The following is a 24,046-nucleotide window of genomic DNA, read 5'->3' as shown; positions in this document are numbered from 1 at the left end:
CTTTCTCCCTTTTATCCTTTGTGAGCCTGGCTAGGGGTTTGTCTATTTTATTTATTTTTTCAAAGAACCAGCTCTTGGTTTCATTGATCTTTTGGATTGTTTTTTTAGTTTCAATTTCATTTATTTCTGCTTTGGTTTTTATTATTTCTTTTCTTCTACTGGTTCTGGGGTTTTTTTGTTGTTCTTTTTCTAGATCTTTGAGCTTCGAGATTAGGTTGTTTCTTTGAGTTCTTTCTTGTTTTTTGATGTGAGCTTCTATTGCTATATATTTTCCTCTTATTACTGCTTTTGCTGCATCCCATACATTTAGGATATTGGTGTCCTCCTTGTCATTCAATTCAAAGAATTTTTTAATTTCTTCTTTGATCTCCTCGTTAGTCCAGTGGTCTTCCAGTAGTGTGGCTTTTAATCTCCATGAGGTAGGATAGTTCCTTGCCTTCTTTTTATGATTTATTTCTAGTTTGATGCCTTCGTGGTCAGAAAAGATGGTTGGTATGATTTCAATCTTGGTGTATCTGTTGATGTTTGTCTTGTGCCCCAGTATGTGATCGATCCTGGAGAATGATCCGTGTGCGCTTGAGAAAAATGTGTACTCCGTTTTTTTTGGGTTTAGTGTTCTATAGATGTCTGTTAAGCCCAAATGCTCTAGGTCCTTATTTAGAGCTTTAGTTTCTTTACTTATTTTTTGTCTTGTTGATCTATCCATTGTTGATAGTGGTGTGTTGAAGTCTCCCACTACATATGTGTTTTCTCTGATGTCTGTTTTCAGAGAGGACAACAGTTGTCTGATATATTTTGGTGCTCTTTCGTTTGGTGAGTATATGTTAATGAGTGTTATTTCTTCTTGAAGTATTGTCCCCTTAATCATAATGTAGTGACCATTGGGGTCTCTTTTTATTTTTTTGAGTTTGAAGTCTGTTTTATCTGATATAAGTATAGCTGTTCCTGCTTTCTTTTTTGGCCCATTTGCTTGTAGGATTGTTTTCCATCCTTTGACTTTGAGCCTATTTTTATCTTTTGTAGCTAAATGTGTTTCCTGGAGACAGCAAAAGGTTGGGTTTTGTTTCTTAATCCAGGCTGCAACTCTGTGTCTTTTTATTGAAGAGTTTAGTCCATTTACATTTAGAGTTAATATTGATATGTTAGCATCTGTATTTGCCATTATGTTTGTCTTTCCTTTGATTTTATTTATTTATTCTTTTAATAACTTTTTTTTTTTTTTGGTCTTCTTTCGTTGTTATTCGTCCCTCTGAGGTTCTGGCTTTAGGATTCCTTGTAGTATTTTTTGGAGTGGGGGTTTAGTCGCAATGAAATTCCGGAGTTTCTCTTTGTCTGGGAAGGTCCATATTCTTTCTTCATGGAGGAAAGAGAGCTTTGCGGGATAGAGTATTCTTGGTTGGCATCTGTTTTCTTGGAGTCTGTTGACTATGTCCCTCCACTCTCTCCTTGCCCGTAGTGTTTCTTCAGAGAAGTCTGATGTCAGCCTGATTGGTTTTCCTTTGAATGTTATCTGTTTCTTCCCTCTTGTCAGCTTCATTATTTTTTCCTTGTCCTGGATTCTTGGGAGCTTTACTATTATGTGTCTTGCTGTGTTTTTCCTTTCGTCGTGGAAGTTTGGTGTTCTTCTTGCTTCTTGTATATCAATTTTCAGCTCCTTCTTCTCATTTGGGAAGTTCTCTTCAATTATATCCATGAATATTTTCTCTGTTCCTACATCTCTCTCCTCTCCTTCTGGAATTCCTATAACTCTTATATTTCCTTTCCTCATGGAGTCAGATAGTTCCCGAAGTCTTTCTTCATTCTTTTTCCTTCGTACTTCTCTTTCCTTTTCTGTTTTGGTTCTTTTTATTTCTGTGTCTTCAAGATTACTTATTCGTTCTTCCATTTCATCTATTCTGCTTTCATTGCTTTTCCCAGAGTTCTTTAGTTCCTCCATTAATTCTTTGATCTCCTGCATTTCTCTTACTTCCCTCTTTAGGGACTCAATTTCCTTCTTCTGATCTATCACTTTTTTAATCATGGCAATTTTAAATTCTCTTTCTGGAAGGCTCAGAAGTTCTTCCAAGTTGCTGTCGTTGCAATCTGGGGAGTGGTTTTCTTTTTGTGGTGTGCTTCTTTCCTGAGGAGTTTTTAGGTTGCGTGTGGTTCTTCTACTCCCTACTGTCTGTTTTCTAATTTGTCGTATGCGTTGGGACACTGTGTTGCTCGGACTGACTGACATCTTGGGTGAACTTCTCCGCTCCCCGCTGGCTCTTCCAGGAGCCATCTCTGTCTTCTGGGGGAGCTTTCTGCTGGTTTTAGGCAGTTTTTACTGAAGAAATGTCCCTGTTCTCAAATGGCGAAGCGGGATGTAGTCCCTGCGCCTCCGGTTTCAGGCACACTCTTCTGCGCACCCGGTCTGCCCCGGACGTGGGTGCCTGCTCCCTCTGTGGGCTCAGACTGCTGGTCGGAAGGGGCCTGGAGTGGAATAACTTCCCGGCTGGCCACTGGGTCCTCCAGAAACCTTCTGCCCTTTTCAAGCAGTCTTAAGAAATGTCCTGTTTTATAGGGTGTTAGTGACTTTTTTGTTTTCCTGGTCGCTAGGTGGCGCCAGAGATCTCTCCTATTGTCCTTGGGGGGCTGTTTTTCGCCTCCCCCCACCCCGTGGGACAGAGAACAGAGCGGGAATGGTAGGGTACACCTCAACAGCTTTGGGGCGCTGTGTCTGCCTTGTGCCCCACTGTCGTGGAGAAACCACGCCCCAAATTTTCGTGCCCGGGGTCTCAGTTCAAAGCCCTCAGTTCCAGGACGCGGGCTGTAGCCCAGTTCAGTGGCGTGGGAATGGCGCCTTTTGCACAGCTCCCGTGCCTGGGCGCCTGGTTCCTGCTCACTCAGGGAGGGACCTTCACCTCAGTGAGGACCTCCGCGCGTCTCCCCGCAAGCCTAGGTCGTCTCCCAAGCCTAGGTCGCAGGCGCGGGGACCTGGGCAGCCGCGATTCCGGTCTGCACTTGCTTTTCAAGCTCCCCGAGCGCGCCGAGTTTCCGTGCCAGCTTACCGGCAGCCCGGGCTGTGTGCGCGTCTCCGGGGTCTTTGTTCTTCTCTAATGGCGCCTGGAGCCGTTCGCTCACCGCAGCGGCGGATCCTGCAGGGTTCGCCTCAGCTCCCGTTCACGGGGTGTGGTGGCTGCAATAGTTCCTTTCCGCTCACAGTCCCGCTTGCTGCGTCGTTTGTTCTTGTGGGCCGTTTTGGTTTGTTGTTTCCTCCTCTCTGCCGGTTGGAGAGTGCCGCCTCTGTGGGCGGGGGAGCGGAGCAGGGTTCTGCGCTTCCCTCCCTTCTAGTCCTCTTTTATGGCCAGTTTCTTCTTCGGGCAGTTCGCTGGCGTCACCCGTTTATCTTCCGTGTCCCAGTTCTCACTGGGACCTGCCGCTTTTCCTCCCTATTCACTTTTTTTAATGGGAGATCTTACTCGCAGCGTCTCCTCGCCGCCATGTTGCCGGTCCACATTCTTGACAAAAATAAAATCGTTCAGAACCTCTTTTAATAAAACTCCCCAAATCTATTGATATTTACCATATTAGAACGTAAAACTGTGAAATTAAAAAAAATTCAAAATAATAAATTCATTACATAATAATGTAAAAACATTTTGTATTGAAAATAATTATTTTTAAATACATTTTAGTGAGAATGACATTGTTTTATTACATTTCTGCAAATCACTTAAATGTCTTGTATGTGTGTCCAGATGTTATGATACATGTATCTGTTATATAAATACTATACATTCATGTATATAGATATATGTGTGTGTGTGTTTGTGTTTCTCCATAAAGGATATGAAGACAATTTGGGTTCACATAAATATGTAATTGTAAAAAAGAAGGAATGAATATAAGACCCTTTCAGATATTTTTTAGCAATTGTTCTTTGATATACAATAGAGGAAAATAAAGCTGTGTGTTCAGTATTTGGAAAGAAGTAGTAAAAATATGATTAAAGTAAGAGTAATAGATGAGGAATAAACATTTCTGAATGATGATAATGTACTTTGGAAATATAGTTATGTTGCTTGAAATCCAAGTTGTAATGGATATTCTATGATAATACATTAAAATTTGTCAAATGGTAGTTTCTCAATGGTTACTTGCAATGTGGAATATGAAACTATGTTAGTGGACTTTTTGTTCTCTGTTATATTAAAATCCGTTGGTCTTTCTTGCACTTTGAATTTTTTTTAACCTATATTTAACTTTGTAGCATCATATCTTGGTTTTTAGAAAATATTGATTCATTGAGTTATGAAGAACTTCTAAACATTGAGACATTTTATTATATAGTATTAAAAAGTATATTTATTGCCATCACCATTGATTTTCATCAGAAAATTCTTGAACTAGCAGGAAGCTGTCAAGATCATGATGGTAGGTCTATATTTGCCAAAATTTTATTTTTTGTATTTTATTCAACCTCTAGATATCTTTTTAGGTAAGTACCTCCAGTGGGCCCACTTGTTAATTTGAAAATAGTATGGTGAATATACTATATTGGTGATTTTACTCATTCTGGAATATAGTTACGTATTGCTTATTCTTGCAAGTTGCTGTCTGAATTACTGGGTATATAAAATAAGGCATGCAAGTTCTCGACCTTTATGGAACTGTCATAATTTCACATAGTGATAAACTCTGTGGGTACATTTAAATATTGAAAGTGGTGGAGAGTTGGTTACATATTTGGGTGCACCATAAAATAAGGAGGACCCAGGTGTAGAAACTTTTCAAGAAACTGTTCTCCACATTGAAAGTCCAGCAAATATAAAGACATCAACATTGGGGGAAACCTTGTTGTAGTCAAGGAACTGATGGAAAACCCATGTGACTGGATCCCAGTGCATGAGGGAAATGTTCTGAGAAATGAAGTCTGAGGTAGACAGGGACCTCATGGCTTAGGACCTGTTTGGTTCTAATAAGAAAATAAGAATTTCTTAAGGCCTGATAGGAAGACATTAAAATGTTTTTAACTGGATAGCAAGTTGATTAGATTTATAGAACCACAAATTTAATCATTGATAAAATAGCATAATACTGCTTCCCAGTTTTGCTAATGTCCTAGTCTAGTTACAGAAAATGTAATTTTTTGTGGAAGCCTTATTTTTTTTTTTTTGCAGTTTTCTGTGACTCTCTATAGTAACTTCAAAATAAAAATTTAAACAATCACTTTGTGGAAGATGAATTATTGGGTAGCAAGAATGAAAGCAGACTACTGAGGAGGAAATCATTTCCAAGTGAAACATGATGGCTGCTTGGAATTGAGTAACAAATAATAGTATATCTGGAGAGAAGTGGATGCGTTTGAAATTTTTTAAAGATGGAGCTTGGTAGAGGTGTTGAAAAAAGGTTCTGTATTTTTGTAATGAACAACTGATGGTTTCATGTAAATTTGGGAAGTTTAAGATTGGGAAAGGAATAAATTGAGAGGTAGAAGCAAATTTTAATTGGGCTTGTTATATTGGATAAGCTATCAGAGACTGAGGGCAGAAGTGAATGCAGCAGCCAGGAAGCATATAGCTTATAATTATAGCTGTGGAATTAGATGGGATCGCTCAGGGCGAATAGTGGAGAGAGTGAAAAGAAGAGGGTTGTAAATAGAGCTGAGAGAGACTGCAGCAACTAGACGTGTGTTGAAGGAGGAGGATCCAATAGAAGAGATGCAAAAGAAGTGGTGATAGGAAGCAAAGTAGGAGAGTATGGGATCATTGAAGCTAGAAAGGTAATGTTTGAACAAAGAGGGACCTGATTTGGATAGTGCTGTCCCCTGTGAAGTGACCACAGGAGGTTTGGGGGCGACTATAGTGTACAGAAGACAAGCTAGTGGTTTGGAAAAGTGAATGATATGTGAGGAAATGAACAAAGTGTAGACATCTCACTCAAGGAGTAGCAGAGAAACGGGTCGTAGCTAGTGAGAGCTCTTAGATCATATTTATGTGTTGGTAGGTATAATCCAGTTTAAAGGAAGATATAGAGGATGAATCAGAGAGGGTAATTGAAGGAGAAAATACATTGAGAATGAAAAAAGGTCTGGGGTTAAGTGTACAAATGGAGGCATTATTCTTTGAGTTGTAATGCACCAGCTAAAGAAACATTTAAAAACAAGTAAGAGCATATCACTTATGTTTAAAACATCCCCCATCCACTCACTCGAAAAGCCAAAGTCTTCACAGTGACCTCCAAGACTAAATGATCTACTTCCTATAGTCTTCCCACTTAAACCCCCCAACTCTGACCTTATCTCTCACTATTATTTTCCTTTAAGGCTGTTCTAGCACTTCTATAATTGAATATACCAGACCCTACCCTGGGTCTTGTTTGTGACTCCTTTTTGGATAGCTTCTTCAGCAGGTATCTGCATGGTTCACTCTCTTACTTCAGGCCTTTTCTAAATGGTACCCTCTCAATGATTTTTCCTCATAACTACCAATCTGTCTAAAATTTCACCCTTCCTTCCTGTACTATTATTCCCCGAACCTGCTTTTCCCATAGCACTTCTTGCCACCTTACATGTTACATAATTTTTCTCTCATTGTTAGAATGTTCAGTCTATGGGGGAGGAATTTCTGTTTTGTTTACTGTTGGCAACACCTAGAATAGCACCAAATGTGTAAACAGATAATAAATGGGAACAAGGAAGACAGAATATGGTCAGAGAATGAGATGTTTAAACCCCTGGTGGTAGGAAGATGAGTGTATTTTTGTTTGATTGTATGTGGTTATGAAGCATGGGAATTAATTGATAATAGACTGGGGTGGAAGGGATGTTTAAAGTTTGAGAAGGGTAGGCAAAGCCTTCTTGGAGAGTAGAAAGGTGAACTTTCAGGGTATACTGTAAGATTGCTGGACAGAGTTGAATGCACATTTGTGATTTTGTTTTTCTGAAATAGAATGTGTTTCCTCACTTAAATCGATAGAATTTTAATAATATTAAGCTGTTAAGCAGAATAAGGAAATGTGACATATATAAATGCTTACTTCTTTTAGAAGTTTTTTTTTTAATAGTAATCTATATAGTATTCAATTTACAATTGCTATAGAATGTACTCTAATTCAAAGAAACATTCTTTTTAGTCTTACCAATAATTCCCGGGTTGTGGGACTCCTGGCTCAGCTGGAGAAGATCAATACTGAAGCTACAGAATCAGAGACTGCCAGATATGTTACATCAAAAATTCTTCATTTGGCTCAAAGTCAAGGTAAGCTGTACTTTGTTTTTAGAATGCTTTGCTTTTCTTATAATCTGTCTAGGCTTTTTTTTTTTTTTGAGTACTTTTTTAATTGGTTTTGGTGTGCTTTTTAAAATTCCTTAAAAGATTCTTCAAAATTCTTTAAAAAATTCTTTTAAGTTAGTTAAAAGATTCTAGGAATATTCAAACTTTTGATAAATGAATGATTTTCTGTAAAAATAGAACTATTGCAAATGAACCTAAGAAGTAGAAAACTGAATAACTGTTGAAGAAATTGATCTTCAAAGCATTGCTTCTAAAAATGATTACAGTTTTACTTATATATTGTTGCTGTTTTCAGATACATAATTATTCTGGGGCTACTTATTCTACAATGTTGATAAATAAGATGTCAAGTAGAATAAAACTTTGATTATTAATCTAGTCTCCATTTCAGAATGCAAGCTTAGTCAGTCACTGGCCTTAGGCAAAGTCTAGGACTTAGCTGAAACATCCCGGAAATAGAGATATGGGGTTGTCATGAGAAGCGTAAACAAGAATGTTAAAATATTTAATAAATTATATATGTAATTAGATATCATTTCTCTATTTTATGAAACTAGTGTTACTGAATTAATATAAAAGCTTTTACTGGTTAGAAGAGAAGAAAAAGTATTGACTTTGTACTTAGGAACATAAATTTGAAAAATCCCAAAGAGAACGTTAATGAATTAAGTCTAAGTATACATTAAAAAATGAATGTCATTGCTAAAGAACACTTATTTCAGGAATGCAAAGTGGTTTAATATCAGAATATGTATCTGCAGAACATTATTTGAACAATATATCAGTAGAACATTTGAACACGTGATTATTTCAGTATGCAGAAAGGAATTTGATAAGATTCTAAAAGCCTTTGCTTTGTTAAAAAAAAACCCTGTCTTGTAAGTAAGGATAGGAGTGGGTAAATTGGTGAATGGTGTATATTGTATGGTGAAGTATAGAACTGAACTGGGGTACAGGACAGATATGTGGTGGGTGAGAGGATTCACCAGATACAGAGTGGGGAACAGAACAGGCAGATCTGCTGAAGTACACTGCTAAGGGGAGCAGCAGGCATGCCAGGAGAGATCTCCTGCACCATGTGGGATCGAACTCATGCTGTAGTGGCTGTGGACAGCTTCATAGGTTGTGTCTTAACCCCTTGTGCCACCAGGGAGGCCCTAGAATTGAACTTTGAATGCTGAACTTAATGAATTATTACTCACAATGATGCGCAACTGAAACATAATGCTGGAATGCAATGTTATTCTAATAAAAAGTTATTGAAAAAGGGTAAGCCAGCAGCTATCTTAATATTTAAAGTGACACATTAAAGGCATTTCTATTAAAAATAAGACTCAGCAATTCACAATCAATATTTTAATTTAGTTTTTTCTATCATTATTCTGAAGATTCACATGTTTGAAATAAGATGTTTAGTCAGCCTATACTATATTAAGGAACTCCGTGTGCATTAATCATTATTTGTGGTCATAGACTTATAAATTTCTTGATAACTTCCTCCTCTGCAGCCCATGTGTTTAGGGGCCAGTTAACAATACCTAAAGTCCCAGGGGAGATCTCTACTAAATTGCGTTTGTTCCTAGTAAAATTTAAAATATCTTCACCTTTTTTTTCAAAGATTTATTTTTATTTATTTATACGAGCACTGGGTACAGTCAGAAGCGTGGGAGGGTGAGAGAATTCATCAGAACCAGAGCAGGCAGAAGGACCGAAGTATACTGCTGACGGGAGCAGCGGGCTGCAGGAGAGGTCTGCGGCCATTTGGGACCCTCCTCCGGTGGCTGGGGAGCAACTGGGGAGCAGCCAGGGAGCAGCCGGGGATCTAACGGGTGCTGCAGAGGCTGCTGGCAGCTTCGCAACCCAGCGCTCAACTGCTGCGCCACTGGGGAGGCCCTATCTTCACCTTTTAATCGGAAAGTCACTGTACAGTATTCTAGCCTTTGAAACAATTGAGCTTATCCAATAGATGTATAAAGATGTTAAAAATTAATTAAAATTTGATGTGCCAGGTTTATTCACTATATTGTCATATGAAATATCTCCTTAAAACATACCAAAAGTGAAACAAAATCCACCAGCAAAACAAAAGAAAACAATTTCTTCCAACTTATAGATAACACTTATGTACACTGCTTCTATCACTGTAGACTCTTCTCATCACACCCTGGACTCCCCTACTCTACTACCATTGAAAATGTCCCAACCATACCACTACCAGAGACTGCCCCGTCCCCTACCCTGCCACCCACTATTGGGAAACCTGTCCCTGAATACTGCCCCTCCTTCCCTCCCAGGTTGTGAAATACAGCAACTCCTAGTAACTTGGTTTAACTAGTCCACACAGTATAAATTAATAGTGACAGACTGTCCTATCATCATTTATAGGATAATCCAATTGGCTGCTCATTTGAAGGTAACCTATAGAGGTACTCCCACCAGGCTTTAACCAATTTTTTTCAACAAAACTCTATAAACAAGGAAAGAGGGATTGACATATTCAGAATACTCAAAGATAAAAACTGCTAGCCAAGAATTCTATATTCTGTAAGACTCTCAGATATGAGGGATAAATAATGGCCTTCCAAGACAAACAGAAGCTAAGGAGTTTGCTAACACCAGACCTCCCCTACACTACACTTGTTGAAAGGAAGTCTCCTATCTAAATTTAAGGGAATGAAGTCTACAAAAAATTGAACAAGATAATAGCACCAGACGGCTAAAGACAGAATGGCTATAGCAGGTCCTGATACTAGTAATCACCCTTAACATAAGTGGACTGAACTCACCAATTCAAGGTTGGTTAGATCAGTAAACAAAAAAATCCAACTTTTTGCTGTCTCCAGGAGACTTAAGCATCAAAGATAAATGTAGGAACAAAGTACAAGTTTAGAAAACAATCCTTCAAGCAAATGGCTCTCTAAAAAAGTAGGGCTAGCCATTCATATATCAGACAAAATAAATTTCCAGCTGAAAAAGATAACAAGAGACAGAGATGGACATTATGTAATGAAAACAGAATCAATATACCAGGTAGACATAGCACTCAGTACTATATATGCACCAAATGAAGGAACATCAAAATATAACAAAATAGTTATTAACCCAAAAGCAGACATGCAGCAACATACCTGTAATAGGAAACTTTAGCAGCTCACTTTCATAAATGGATGAATCAGCTACACAGAAAACCAAAAAGGAAACAAAAATCTTAAATCAGGAATTAGACTAAGTAACTTAAATAGACATTTATTGGGAATTTCACATTCCCAGAGTACACATTCTTCTTAAGTGTACCTGGAACATTCTCCAGATATGCCATGTGTTTGGTCATAAAACAAGTTTTAATAAATTCATGAAGATTGGAGTCCTATCAGAGATATTCTCTGATCACAGTGGTATTAAACTAGAAATCAATGACAAAAGAATGTGGGAAAAACCTCAAATGTGTTACTGAATGATCATGGGTTAATGAGGAAATTAAAGTCCCCACAGGGTAGAATAAGCAACCTTCAGATGGAGGAACATCTAGGAAACAGTTTAGAATGTTTAGTGGACCAGTGGAGACTTGATTCCACATTGCTATATAATAAATCTCTATGTAAGATTTCTTTCTCATGTTTTAAAGAAAGCTTTTTTCTGTTTTTCAGAAAAAACAAGGAGAGAAATGACTGCCAAAGGTTCTACAGGAATGGAAATTCTGCTGTCTACTTTAGAGGTAAATCACTGACTGATTTTAGTTATGTAACTAGTACTACAGTAGTAGTACTACAGAAAAAAATATTTATGAAGCTTAACATTTTTATCCTAATAAACATAAAACTTTATGTTTAACATAAACATATGTTTATGGTTAATAAATTTTACGTTTATTACCTAGTAAACATAAAACTTAGTTTTATTTTTATTTATTTTTTAAAGATTTATTTTATTTATTTATTTTATTTATACAAGCACTGGGTATAGTCAGAAGCGCGGGAGGGTGAGAGAATTCACCAGAGCCAGAGCGGGGAGCAGAGCAGGCAGAAAGGCCGAAGTACACTGCTGAGGGGAGCAGCGGGCGGCAGGAGAGGTCTGCGCGCCATGTGGGACCCTCCACCAGTGGCCGGGGAGCAGCTGGGGATCGACCCAGCGCTGCAGAGGCTGCGGGCAGCTTCGCAACCCAGCGCTCAACCGCTGCGCCACCGGGGAGGCCCTGTTTTATGTTTTGAACTATCATTTGGAACTAGAATTTAAGAGTTTTGTACATATTAGGTAAATATCTAGTGTATTTCCCCATGATAACCACAGTTTTAATCTTAACATGCCTTTCTAATTGGTAATAGAAAATAAGGCATTAATGGAGAGCTTAAGATAAATGATTAATATTGGAATTGTCATTTATTGTATTGAGTTAATTGATGTATGTTTGTGATTGTTTACTACATGTATTAGTTGAGTAACTATTATATTCATGATACTTAAATTTCTATGCTAGTGTAAAAATATTGGGTAGGATTAGCAGAATGTACTCAGAATCAGGATTTTGTATTCAGTGCAGTGCTGCCACAAGGAGTGAGTATATTGTGTATCTTAAACTTATACAGTGTGTATGTCACATTATAGCTCAGTAAAACTGGATAAAAAACAATAGGGAGTGAGTTCATGTGTTTCGATAGGAAGTCTTAGAGTCATAAGGATGTCATTGTTTTCCTAAATAGAACTGTCAGTTTAAAGAAATCTCAGTAATAATACCAACATTTCTGTTTACAAAGTCCAAGTAGGAAAATAAGAAGCAAGCATAGAAGGGCCATTTTTGAAAGAGAAGAGAAATGAGAAAGGATTAGCCCCATTAAATACCAAAGAAATTGTAAAACTTCTGTAACTAAAATAATTTATAAGTTGTTCATGAGTAGTAGACAGGCATCAGTGTAATACAAAGGAGAGTCCAAAAATGAATTAAAATATTTATGGGTTTTTAGTAATACTTAAAGTAGCATTTCAGATCAGTGAGCAATAGAGGGATTACCTAGTAAATGGAGCTGGGACAAATTGTTCGCCTATAGAAAAGCATAACAGTATATACTTTCTATGACAGAATTCCAAATCAAGCAAAAATTTAGAAATGGAAAATGAATCAAAATACTAGAGGAAGTAGGGCCTCCCCTGGTGGCCCAGCGGTTGATCTCTGGGCTGCAAAGCTGCCTGCAGCCTCTGCAGTGCCTGTTCGATCCCTGGCCCCCAGCGAGGGTCCCACATGGCTTACAGACCTCTCCTGCCTTGCCCGCTGCTCCCTTCAGCAGTGTATTTCATCAGTCTGCCTATTCTGCTCCCCGCTCTGGCTCTGGTGAATTCTCTCACCCTCCCGTGCTTCTGACTGTACTCAGTGCTTGTATAAATAAATAAATAAAGATTTAAAAAAAAATGCTAGCGGAAGTAATGGTAGAAATTTTAATTTTACAGTAGGGAAAGCTTTTCTAAGGATAAAAACGAGGAGGTATAAAGGAAAAGATTGATAAATTCAACTGCATTAACAAAGGCATATGGAAAAAATACCACAGGCACTTTGCAACCTGAGGAAAAAGTATTTCAACTCATATAACTTCTTTAAATCTAAAGAATTTCTTCAAGTTAATTCAGGGGGAAAAAAATCACTAACCCAATAGAAAATGTGTAAAGTTAAATAGTTCCCAGAAAAAGAAAAAAAATGGCATTCAAATTGAGCATTGCTTTTAGTAAGAGAAATGTTACCAGAGTTTGGGAAATAATTACTCTCTGTTTGCTGGTGGGAGTGTGCATTGCTCCATGAAGAGCTATTTACATTGAAATAGATGCCCATGTTCTTTGATCCAAAAATTTTGGCAATTTATCCCACATCTAGATATACTTAATCCTGTATATGTGTAAAAATACACACATACACACACACATTTACTTAGTTTTTTGTTATAGTTTTTCAATAGCAAAAGATTAATATAAGTTAAATATCCTGTTGGTGGGTGACTAATTACATAAACAATGACATAGCCATATAATAGAATATGTCCTGTGGCCCTTTAAGAGGATAAATAATACTATTTATTGATATTTAAAAATATCAATGTACAAAATAGCATCTATAAGGAAATAACACTTGAATAATTCTGTTTATATACACATTTACTTGGATTTCTTCCCGTTTGCACATTATCTTTCATACACAAGAATCTGATAATGGTGTTGCCTTCTGAGAGGGGATTTATGGAGAGTATATGATGACTAGGGTGAGTTATACGTACATGTGTAGTGCCATTTATATTTTGATTCATTTATTTATACTATCTGCTTGGTAGAAAGATGAAGTCAAATGACAAATTTATTCCTCTTGTATTGCTATTAATGTTGATGCTAAGAAAATAATAGCTCAAATGACTTGTAAAAATTCTTAAGAGTAAAAAGAGATTGAAGTGCTAATTGAGAATAATGGAAACCTGAATACATTTGTTCTTAGAGAAACTGGAAAGATTATTTATAAATTATACATAGTTCCCAACAAGTAGAAAACGTTTGGAAATCATAAATTTACTATGGTTTAATCTTTATTTCAGAGCACGAAAGATCTTCAAACTACACTTAATATCTTAAGTATTCTTGTTGAACTGGTTTCTGCTGGTAAGTTTTTGTTTCCTTTGGTCTAATTTCTGTTTGTAAACAGTGACCAACAATGTATCATGCTATTGTATGTTGACTTTTCTGTACCTATATGGAGGATATTATGAGCATTGGAATTTGAAAACTGAAATATCTTACTCTTTTGTTGTTACTTTTGATGTCTTCTGTACCTTCAAGCTACTCCACAAAGCCCATGTGTTTCAGAGCCTTGAATGTAGATTTTTGCCACCCAAAAATAGATTTCCCATTTATTCTTTGTGCTATTTGCTAACTTAAATAACTGAAATTAAATACGATTTTTTTTTGTTTTGAAATCATCATTGTTGATATTTCTTGAATCTTGATAAGTTGTGATAATCTAATACATTAAGGGAGGATTTGCTGTTTAAACAAATTAAAAAGGATTTTCTTTTAGGTGGAGGTCGAAGAGCAAGTTTCTTAGTTGCCAAAGGTGGTTCACAGATATTGTTACAGTTACTTACAAATGCCAGCAAAGAATCTCCCTTGAATGAGGAGTTAATGGTGCAGATTCATTCTATTCTTGCAAAGATTGGACCGAAAGGTAAGGATTTTGCTTGTATGGTTATCAGATCCTGAACCATCTTTGTAACCTTGATTGATTCTATCTGCCTTGAAACCGGTAATTTTTTAAATCTAAAATACTATTGCTTTTTTTTTTTTTTTGGTCTTTGTCATGTATGCTTTTTTACAGTCAGTTAGTGACCTGCAAGAATTTAAGATCCTAATTCATGAGGAGTTCTATTAAATATGGTGGGAAAAAGAAGAAAAATATATTAAAATACATTAAAATCGTGTGTGTGTGTGTGTGTGTGTGTGTGTGTGTGTGTGTGTGTGTATGTCTGCCTGCCTGCAAAGAAAGCACATAATACAGATATTATTGAGGCTAGAAGGAAGGAATCTGGATGGGAATATTTTGAGGATTATGGCATGAAATGTGTTTGCTTTTCACTAAAAATCCTGTTTGCACTATACAGTCTCAATGTCTCAAAAACTTATAATCTAATTGAGAAGACCAAAGAGACATTCTAAATCAAAAGACCAGTTATTACAACAAGAAGACATAAGTTATTACATAAGTTATTACAACAAGAAGACAGAATATTAAAAATATATAAATTGAGAAAACAGTATAAAATAAAGGAAGAAGCTGATTTATGTTAGGTTAACAGAGAAATGCATCCTTTGAATAGAACTGTAGTTCAGTTTATAATTGCCTGCATTTACAAAGTTTAAAACAGTTTCTAAACTCTTAGAATACTGAGTTTTGAGAGTTCTGTCATGGCCTTGTGGCTTACATATGGGTGTTGTACTTGGAAATATTTGATTAAGATGTTTATTCTAAGAAGTGAGTATGTATAGTATTTTTGTATTTATATGCATTTATTATTGCATAAGTATTTAATGCTTTTAACAAGTGTTATATTAAAGCATCCCTGAAATAAACTTTCCTTATTGATGAGTGTTGTTACCTCATTTTCTCCTCAATTTAGAAACTTTCTTTTAGACATAGATATATTTAATTGGTATTTACATTCCTTTAATGTCCCTTTTAAATTGTATTTCATTTACTTTCTCCTATACTTTTAAGTTTGTGACATTTCTTTTATTGTTTCCATTTTTGTGTCATTCAGAAACACTATTCAGGATTAGATTCCTTTAGAAATTTACTTGATAGTGTCTGCTAGATTATTTTTTAACATAGGCTTCATTTTTTTATTGATTTATATTTTATAAGTGTGAAAGGAATATGATTAATATTAAGTAAATTATATTGGTAATGGGCATTTAGATTATTTACTATTCTCCTTAGTCATGTGATGGTGTTCTTGGCAAACATGTTCAACTGGACAGACTTATACATGAAGTGAATCAGTTAAGGTCTTTGTTTGAAGGCAGACTATCTTCTCTCATTCACTTTAGCACATTCTTTCAAGCAGTGTTTCAAAAGTATAAGTAGAATATTAAAAACCATGCAAGCAAATGATTTCAATTTTTGTTATTTCAGGTCAACTTTATATTTGATAGTATGAATTTATAATAAATTTAAAATTTCAATGCTTCATGACATCTTCATTCGAAAGTTATATATCAATAAATTGTGTGTGTTTTTTTTTTTAAACAGATAAAAAGTTTGGAGTGAAAGCTAGAATTAATGGAGCTCTCAATATAACCCTGAATTTGGTCAAACAGAATTTGCAGAATCATCGCTTGGTTTTGCCTTGTCTTCAGCTTTTAAGAGTTTATTCTGCCAACTGTGAGTTTTTCAGAACAGCTTTTAGTTAACTTAGTGTTGTGAAGCTGCAGAAAATTAACATTCACAAGTACCTTAACTCTATTAATCTCTAAAATTTGTGAACAAGAGAATATTTAATATGGCTGTTTGTAATTCAACACTCCCGCTGCTCCCCACTAAAAATGATATGGCTTAAGAGTGTGAGGTGACAAAATCTTAAGAATTCTCACTAATTCCCCCAATTTGTAAAGGCCTGGAGTGATAGGATGAATAGACAGTCTGTGGGGAAAAAAAATGTGGTAGAATATGCTGATATTCACGTCTAGAAAAACTCTTATGCCTCTGGGTTTTCACAACTGAGAGAAAACTTAGAAGGAAGGCCTGGGTTAGCAAAGTCACTTGGAGCTAATTATCTTAAATAAACAATAGGGAAGTAGCAGAACAGAAAATAGACAATATAAGAGCCTTTGAGGAAGCTGGGGGAGAAGGGAGCTTGAGATGAAGTGTCTCCCCAGCCCACCCCACACACATACATCGTTCTCTCTAAAATGCTCTACTACATTGCTTATTGAGATTTTGAAGTAATTTTTTCATCTTTTTCTCCCCTTCCTAGCTGTGAATTCAGTATCCTTAGGGAAAAATGGAGTTGTGGAACTGATGTTTAAAATCATTGGACCATTTAGTAAGAAGAATTCGGGCCTTATGAAGTGAGTAAATGTTTTGAGTGTAAATAGAGGTTTTCCTCTGTTATTCTGGCAGCCTCATCATGATCTGCATAATGAGTAGGTTCAGTTAAATTATATCTCTTGTAGTTCTTAAATAGTGTTTTTATTATGATAAAGATTTTATTTAACATAAAATTTAATCTTTAAAGATATATCAAAATTAGAAAAATTTAAATTAATTTATTATAGTGTTATGGATAGACTCTGAACATTCCTAAGTACTGTAAGAGAAAAACAGTATCATTCATTCAGAAATATTTATTGATTGCCTACTATATTCCCTATCCAAGTTTTGCAGTTTTTTAATGACTATTTTCTTCCTTCTCATAATTATCTGACCACAGTTGAATTTGTACATTTCTGTTTTGTCAAAATGATGTCATTCTTTTTCTTTTCTTATTTTAAATACATATATAGCTCAAGATAAATATATGTGTATATGTATAACATATATATTGATTCATTTATAGGGTTCTTTTTTTTTTTAAAGATATATTTATTTATTTGTTTGTTTGTTTGTTTATACATACAAGCACTGGGTACAATCAGAAGCACAGGAGGGTGAGAGAATTCACCAGAGCAGGGAACAGAGCAGGCAGAGGGACCGAAGTATACTGCTGAGGGGAGCAGCGGGCGGCAGGAGAGGTCTGCGCGCCATGCAGGGGCCGGTGCGCAGTCGGGGATCGAACCGGAGCCACATAGGCTGTGGGCAGCTTTGCAACGCAGCGCTCAACCGCTGCACCACCGGGGAGGCCCTATAGGGTTCTTATCTTTAGAAAATGAAAGGAATTCCCAGTTACTTAGTTGTATTTAGTCTTTTCTTAAGCCACATTGATGGTTATTCTCTGAAACATTTCATATGGAATTTTTCAAACTCATGATATTATTATACAAATTAGTATTCTTGAATTTGTCTTATTAATTACTTATTTATATCCAGTAATTGCCAACATTTTCCATTTTGTTTCATTCCCCATCCACACTTTCATTTGTTGTTGCTTTATTTGTTGTTTTATTCTACTTTTTTATTTTTTAAAATATTTATTTATGCATACAAGACTTGGGATACAGGCCAGAGATGTGGGGGAGAGAGGATTCACCAGAGACAGAGTGGGGAACAGAACAGGCAGACTGACTGAAATACACTGCTGAGGGGAGCAGCAGGCAAGTAAGGAGAGGTCTGCTGAGTCATGTGTGTTACTCCCTGGCCGGGGATCGAACTCGTGCTGTAGAGGCTGCGGATTTGCTTCATAGTGCGGTGCTTAACCCCTTGTGCCACCAGGAAGGCCCTGTTTTATTCTACTTTAAAGCAAATCCCAGATGCATATATGAATCTATGTTTCTGTAAGCAGATTCTATATATTTTATCATATACTAAATACTTCAGTATATGACTAAATAGTGACTTGAAAATAACCACAATACTATAATCATACTCAAAAAAATTAACTCCCTAATATAATCAAAATTCCAGTTTGTGTTTAACTTTCTCCAGTTATCTCAAAATGCCCTTTTTAAATTTGATTTGTTTGAATCCAAATTCAATAAGTTAAATGTATTGTTCCTCATTGTAGTTAGGAAATTTCCAAAATGACACAGTTGTGGAATAGAATAATGAACCCTGATGTACTCATCATCAGTTTCATTCTTCCATTCTGCCATTTTAATTTTATCTTTCCTTCCCCTGGCCTTTTTTTCCTAGAATATTTTTAAGGCACATAGCAACCATTATGTTAGTTCTATACATTCTTTAGTATGATCACTGGCGGATACTGAGCTTTTTTCTTTTAATGTTATCCCCGTATCATTTTTATTCCCAACAGTAATAGTTCCTTAATATTATCTAATACTTTCTGATTGTCTAAGACATGTCTTTTTTATAGTTAACTTGTTCAAATCAGGATCTAAAAAGGGGCCTATACTTTCTATTTAATTGATACGTGTCAATTCTTTTAAAGAAAATAACATGCCCCCTACTTTTTTCCTTCTGTTTTGTTCATTTGTTGAAGGACCCTGGTGATGTCTTTTAGAATATCCCATCATTCTGGAATAAGATGACTATTCTGGGGTCATCTAACATGTAGGTATATCCCTCATATTTTCTTTAGGCCAATCCAGCTAGCAGATTGTTTAGATTTTTTTTTTTTTCTGGTCAGAAATATTTCATGAGTGGTGCTGGGTACTTTGTTTGCACCATTTGAAATCATTGAGTCGAGTTACTACATTTACTTTTTTATCTGATAATTTGGCAATATTTTGTGACATAGCCTAGATCCATTATTGCTTCAGATATTGAGCTGCAAAACAGTGAGTTGCAAAACAGTGAGTTTTCTAATTTTCTCATTCTATGTTCACCAGCTGTTATTCTTTTAAAAAGAAGAAGTTGTCCACATCAACTGGTTACATTTTATAAACTATGGTTCAGAATATTTCCAAACTTTTCACCTTTTCTTAACAAAGGTCAAATATTTCAGTTTTTACCTTTTATTGAAAATAGGAGCTTATTTGCACAATATTATTTTTTCAATATTATAAGGTGACAACATATTTACTTATGCAAAGATCATATGCAACCTGAAAGTATCTGATAAAATGTAGTGAGACAAAGAAAATGATAATATCACAATTAGTAAAATTGACTTAAAGAAATGGTGTGGTACAGTGTAGTGAGTGGGTTCTGGAGGCAGACAGAACTGGATTTGCATGTTAGCTCTCGCACTTACTAGTTCCACGAAGTAATTTATTTAACTCGTGTCCAGTTTCCTACACTGTAAGGTTGTCCTGAGAACTTTGTGCAATGATTTCTATACTTAGTCTATGACCTAATGAAATAATTCCTATGCAGTGTCTATGTTTTTGAAATGTAATTAGTAAATGTAATTAGTTTAGATAAATAATGTAGTGATGTGAATGAATCCTAGTTAATAATGAAAGTATATTCTTTGCTTTCAATTTTATGTAGCATATCTCTCCATGATTTTTAAAGTACTTCATAATTTATCTTTTATCTAATTGTTATGATTTCCTATTTAACCTTGTTACTCAGTTGTAACCACGTTGCCAAATTGAATATAAAATGGAGAAATGGAATATTTCACAAATATCCTTATAGTATACAACATGGATGTATCCAAAATCATATAAAAATCTAAACTAAGAAAGAAATATATTAATTAAATCATTCCATTATTTTCTTTAGATTTTTAAACAAGTTGTTTTTATTTTGATAGGTTGATGCTTCCCTTTAGGGTTTCCTTTTCCAGTTTTAGGTTTTGGATTTTAACATTATAAATCCACTTTATTTTTTTTTCAAAAGATTTATTTTTTATTTATACAATAGCTGGGGTACAAGCCAGAGGGTGAGAGGATTCACCAGAGACAGAGCGGGGAGCAGAACAGACCAAAAGCAGACAGACCAAAAGCACTGCTGAGGGGAGCGGCGGGCGCAATAGGAGAGGTCTGCCGTGCCATGTGGGAATCTCCCTGGCTGGCTGGGAATTGAATCCTTGCTGCAGAGGCTGCGGACAGCTTCACAGCTCTGTGCTCAACCCGCTGCGCCAGCGGGGAGGCCCTATAAATCCATTTTATACACTGTAAATATGGAAGAAACTCAGTTTCTCCACAGGTTTGGAGGTGATTGCAGGATTGATCCCATTCTTATAACTTCATGAGTACCCGGGCTTACGTTTTTTTCCCTTCACTGCTTCTAAATGTATAAGACATAGGCTGTGTTTTAGGACATTGCTGGTTGTATTGTGTGTGGAACATATAAGATTGGAAAAATATATGAGGATGTGTAAAACTGATACTTACACTAAGCAGTTCTAACCAACTAATATTATACAACCTATGCATCCTAATATATTAAAAAATTTTTTGTATAACATTTATAAGTTTATATTGGGTTGGAAGTGTCACAGTATTTCAGGAATTTGTTTGCATTGAAGTTTTAAAACATACCTTTTAAATATAATTTTGGTGAAAATAATAAGATGATGTTGCCTCAAGCTTTATAGTTTCTTTTAATCTAATGGCACTATGAAGCAAGTTGGTTGAATTTTGGAATCAGAATTACATTCATATTCCAGTTTTATCAATGTAGGGTAATAAACATTAACAAAAATTTTGTTATAGTTTTGCACTAGAAACTGTCAATATAGATGATAGATAAAAGAGGAAAAAAAGAAGGAAGGAAATAAAAGAAATACATTTTTTAGTATATTCATAGAAAGAAAATTTCAAATATTGTCCCATACTATTTCCTGTGAATATATCTAGAGACAGTGAGGAAATAAAAACATTTCTTTAGGTAAAACATTTCAATTTTCTTATTGAGGATATTTTGAGTTTTCAAAAGAAGTGCAGTGTGTAGTGTTTTCTGTATACATTATACTACAGAATCTTTCTTTCCCTATACCCTGAGTCTTTTGGGACACATTAAATTAAGATGATGTGCTATATTAAGAAAAAGAAAGAAACTATCAAAAGCACTGTTGTTTAATTCAGAGTGTGATAAACAACTGCATTCAGAGAGAGTTCGTGAAAGTACTTTAAGATATCTATAATTCTGAATAAAAATTTAGCTGTAAATGGGAAAATTCAGTGAGTTCATTGGAAGTGATTGCATCTGAGTAGTTGTATTTCCTAAGGTGTTGTAACAAAGTGTGCCTGGTACAAAGTAGTTGACTTGAAATAATAGAAATTTATTGCCTGGAATCTAGAAGTCCAAAATCAACTTGTCAGCAAAGCCATTGTTATCTTTGAACAGAATTCTTCCTTACTTCTTTCTAACTTTTAGTGGTTTACTCCAGTCTTTGGTATTCCTGGATTCTATCTGTAATATTTTGGTCTTTGCCCCATCATTAGATGGTGTTCTTGACTTGAGATTGTCTTTCCCCATCTTTTTTTTTTTTTTAAAGATTTATTTATTTATTTATTTCTACAAGCACTGGGTACAGTCAGAAGCGCGGGAGGGTGAGAGAATTCACCAGAGCCAGAGCGGGGAGCAGAGCAGGCAGAAGGACCGAGGTACACTGCTGAGGGGAGCAGCGGGCGGCAGGAGAGGTCTGCGCGCCATGTGGGACCCTCCTCTGGTGGCCAGGGAGCAGCCGGGGATCGAACTGGCACCGCAGAGGCTGTGGGCAGCTTCGCAACCCAGCGCTCAACCTCTGCGCCACCGGGGAGGCCCTGTCTTTCCCCATCTTAAAAGGGCATAATCATGATGGATTAAGGACTACCTACTCCAATATGACCTCAACTACTCATATCTGTAATTACCCTGTTTCCAAATGAGGTCACCTTCTGAGGTACTGAAACGTTTTGAGGATTCTGACATTTCTGACTTCATAATTTCCTTTTTCAACAAGAGACTTACATTATTCGTGTTTTTTTTTTTTTTTAATAAAGATTGATTTATTTATACAAGAACCGGGGTACAGGCCAGATGTGCGGGAGGGTGAGAGGATTCAACAGAGACAGAGCCGGGAACAGATAAGGCAAATTGACTGAAACACACTGCTGAGTGGAGCAAGGGGCGAGACAGGAGAGGTCTGCTGCACCATGTGGGTTGCAGCCGGTGGGGATCGAATCGGCACTGCAGAGGCTGTGGACAGCTTCACAGCGCTGTGCTCAACTGCCTGCACCACCAGGGAGGCCCCATTATTCGTTTTTCCTATAAATTCATTTTTATGAATATACATATTATATTCTGAAATGTTTGATTTCCCTAGCTATAAAATGTGATTTTATTTTGTGAACAAGGTTATTTTAAGAATTAAACTAGAAAACACTAATAGAAGATCTGTGACAATTCCTGGCATTTATCAGGTCTTGCTGAGCAATAATTTTCTAATTCTATTTTTTTTTATAAATTGCTGTTTTACTTACCAGATCCAGTTAAATCTGTGTTTGACAAATTTAAAAACCATCCTTATTGTGATCATGTTACAATTATGTACATTTTGCATAACTAAAAGTATGGAAAATTTCTCATGAATAGTCAATGCTATGAAAATTCGGTATATAATTTTGTAATTTTTTTTTTAAAGATTTGTTTATTTTATTTATACAAGCATTGGGTACAGTCAGAAGCATGGGAGGGTGAGAGAATTCACCAGAGCCAGAGCGGGGAACAGAACAGGCAGACTGACGAAATACGCTGCTGAGGGGAGCAGCAGGCATGACAGGAGAGGTCTGCTCCGCCATGTGGGACCCTCGCTGGTGGCTGGGGATTGAACTGGTGCTGCAGAGGCTGCGGGCAGCTTTGCAGTCCAGTGCTCAACCACTGCGCCACCAGGGGAGGCCCTATAATTTTGTAATTTTTATTTACTCTTAACTCATTGTTACTTACCAAAACTTCACTATGTATTATGAGAAAGTTACAGGTATGAATTTATAATATTTAAAAATATCTATGCCTTTTTATTTTACAAATGTTATCATAAATAAAGGTTTACATAGTTTTATTTGTATCAATAAACCGAAATGTAGCAGTAATGAGCACTTGTTAAAAATGAGCACTTACGGTGGCGCAGGTGGTTGAGTGCCCCGCTGTGAAGCTGTCCGCAGTGCCAGTTTGATCCCTGCTGACCAGCGAGGGTCCCACATGGCGTGGCAGACCTCTTCTGTCTCACCTGCTGCTCCCCTCAGCAGTGTATTTTATCAGTCTGCCTGTTCTGTTCCTTGCTCTGTCTCAGGTGAATCCTCTCACCCTCCCATGCTTCTGGCTGTACCCCGGTTCTTGTATAAATAAATAAATAAATAAATAAATCTTAAAAAAATATGAACCCTTATTCTCCACCTAGTTTTGGATTATTGTTTCAGGTTTTGCAGTAAACCAATATCCATCTCCAATCACTACACATCTTACATCTTCTAATCAGTTATTCACTTTAATTATACCACATCTGGTCAAACTATGTTTCCTTTACTACTAATGTATACAGCATTTTCTTTATTGCTGTTTTTGGTTTGAATTTCTTTAGTGGTTTTTTTCACTGCTATGCACATTTTATTACTTTTCTAGATTTCAAAATTTTCTGTGGAAGAGATACATTTCTTGTCTAAATTTATACCACTGAAGAACCTGCTACTGTGGGTGTCTAGTAGGCATTCAACAAATTCTTAATGGTGAATGAGATATTTAACAGTATACTATTTTTAATGGAGATTATTGTAGT

The 24,046-nt window shown here is 36.2% G+C and overlaps 1 protein-coding gene across 1 annotated transcript in view; it reads left to right on the top strand.

Moving 5' to 3' along the window:
* The window catches only part of AGTPBP1 (ATP/GTP binding carboxypeptidase 1), a 121,162-nt gene that overhangs the window by 31,808 nt on the left and 65,308 nt on the right, over window positions 1–24,046 (top strand). Inside the window, 6 exon segments of the mRNA XM_054689824.1 lie at window positions 7,102–7,226; window positions 10,910–10,977; window positions 13,826–13,889; window positions 14,305–14,451; window positions 16,033–16,164; window positions 16,757–16,850. Coding sequence (XP_054545799.1) covers window positions 7,102–7,226; window positions 10,910–10,977; window positions 13,826–13,889; window positions 14,305–14,451; window positions 16,033–16,164; window positions 16,757–16,850 — 630 coding nt within the window.

This window comes from Talpa occidentalis, unplaced genomic scaffold (genome assembly GCF_014898055.3).
Source record: "Talpa occidentalis isolate TD23 unplaced genomic scaffold, MPIMG_talOcc4v2.1 talOcc4.7, whole genome shotgun sequence".
NCBI lineage: Eukaryota > Metazoa > Chordata > Mammalia > Eulipotyphla > Talpidae > Talpa > Talpa occidentalis.
Note: the sequence above shows the minus strand (reverse complement) of the source record. Positions and strands in the feature narration are given on the sequence as shown.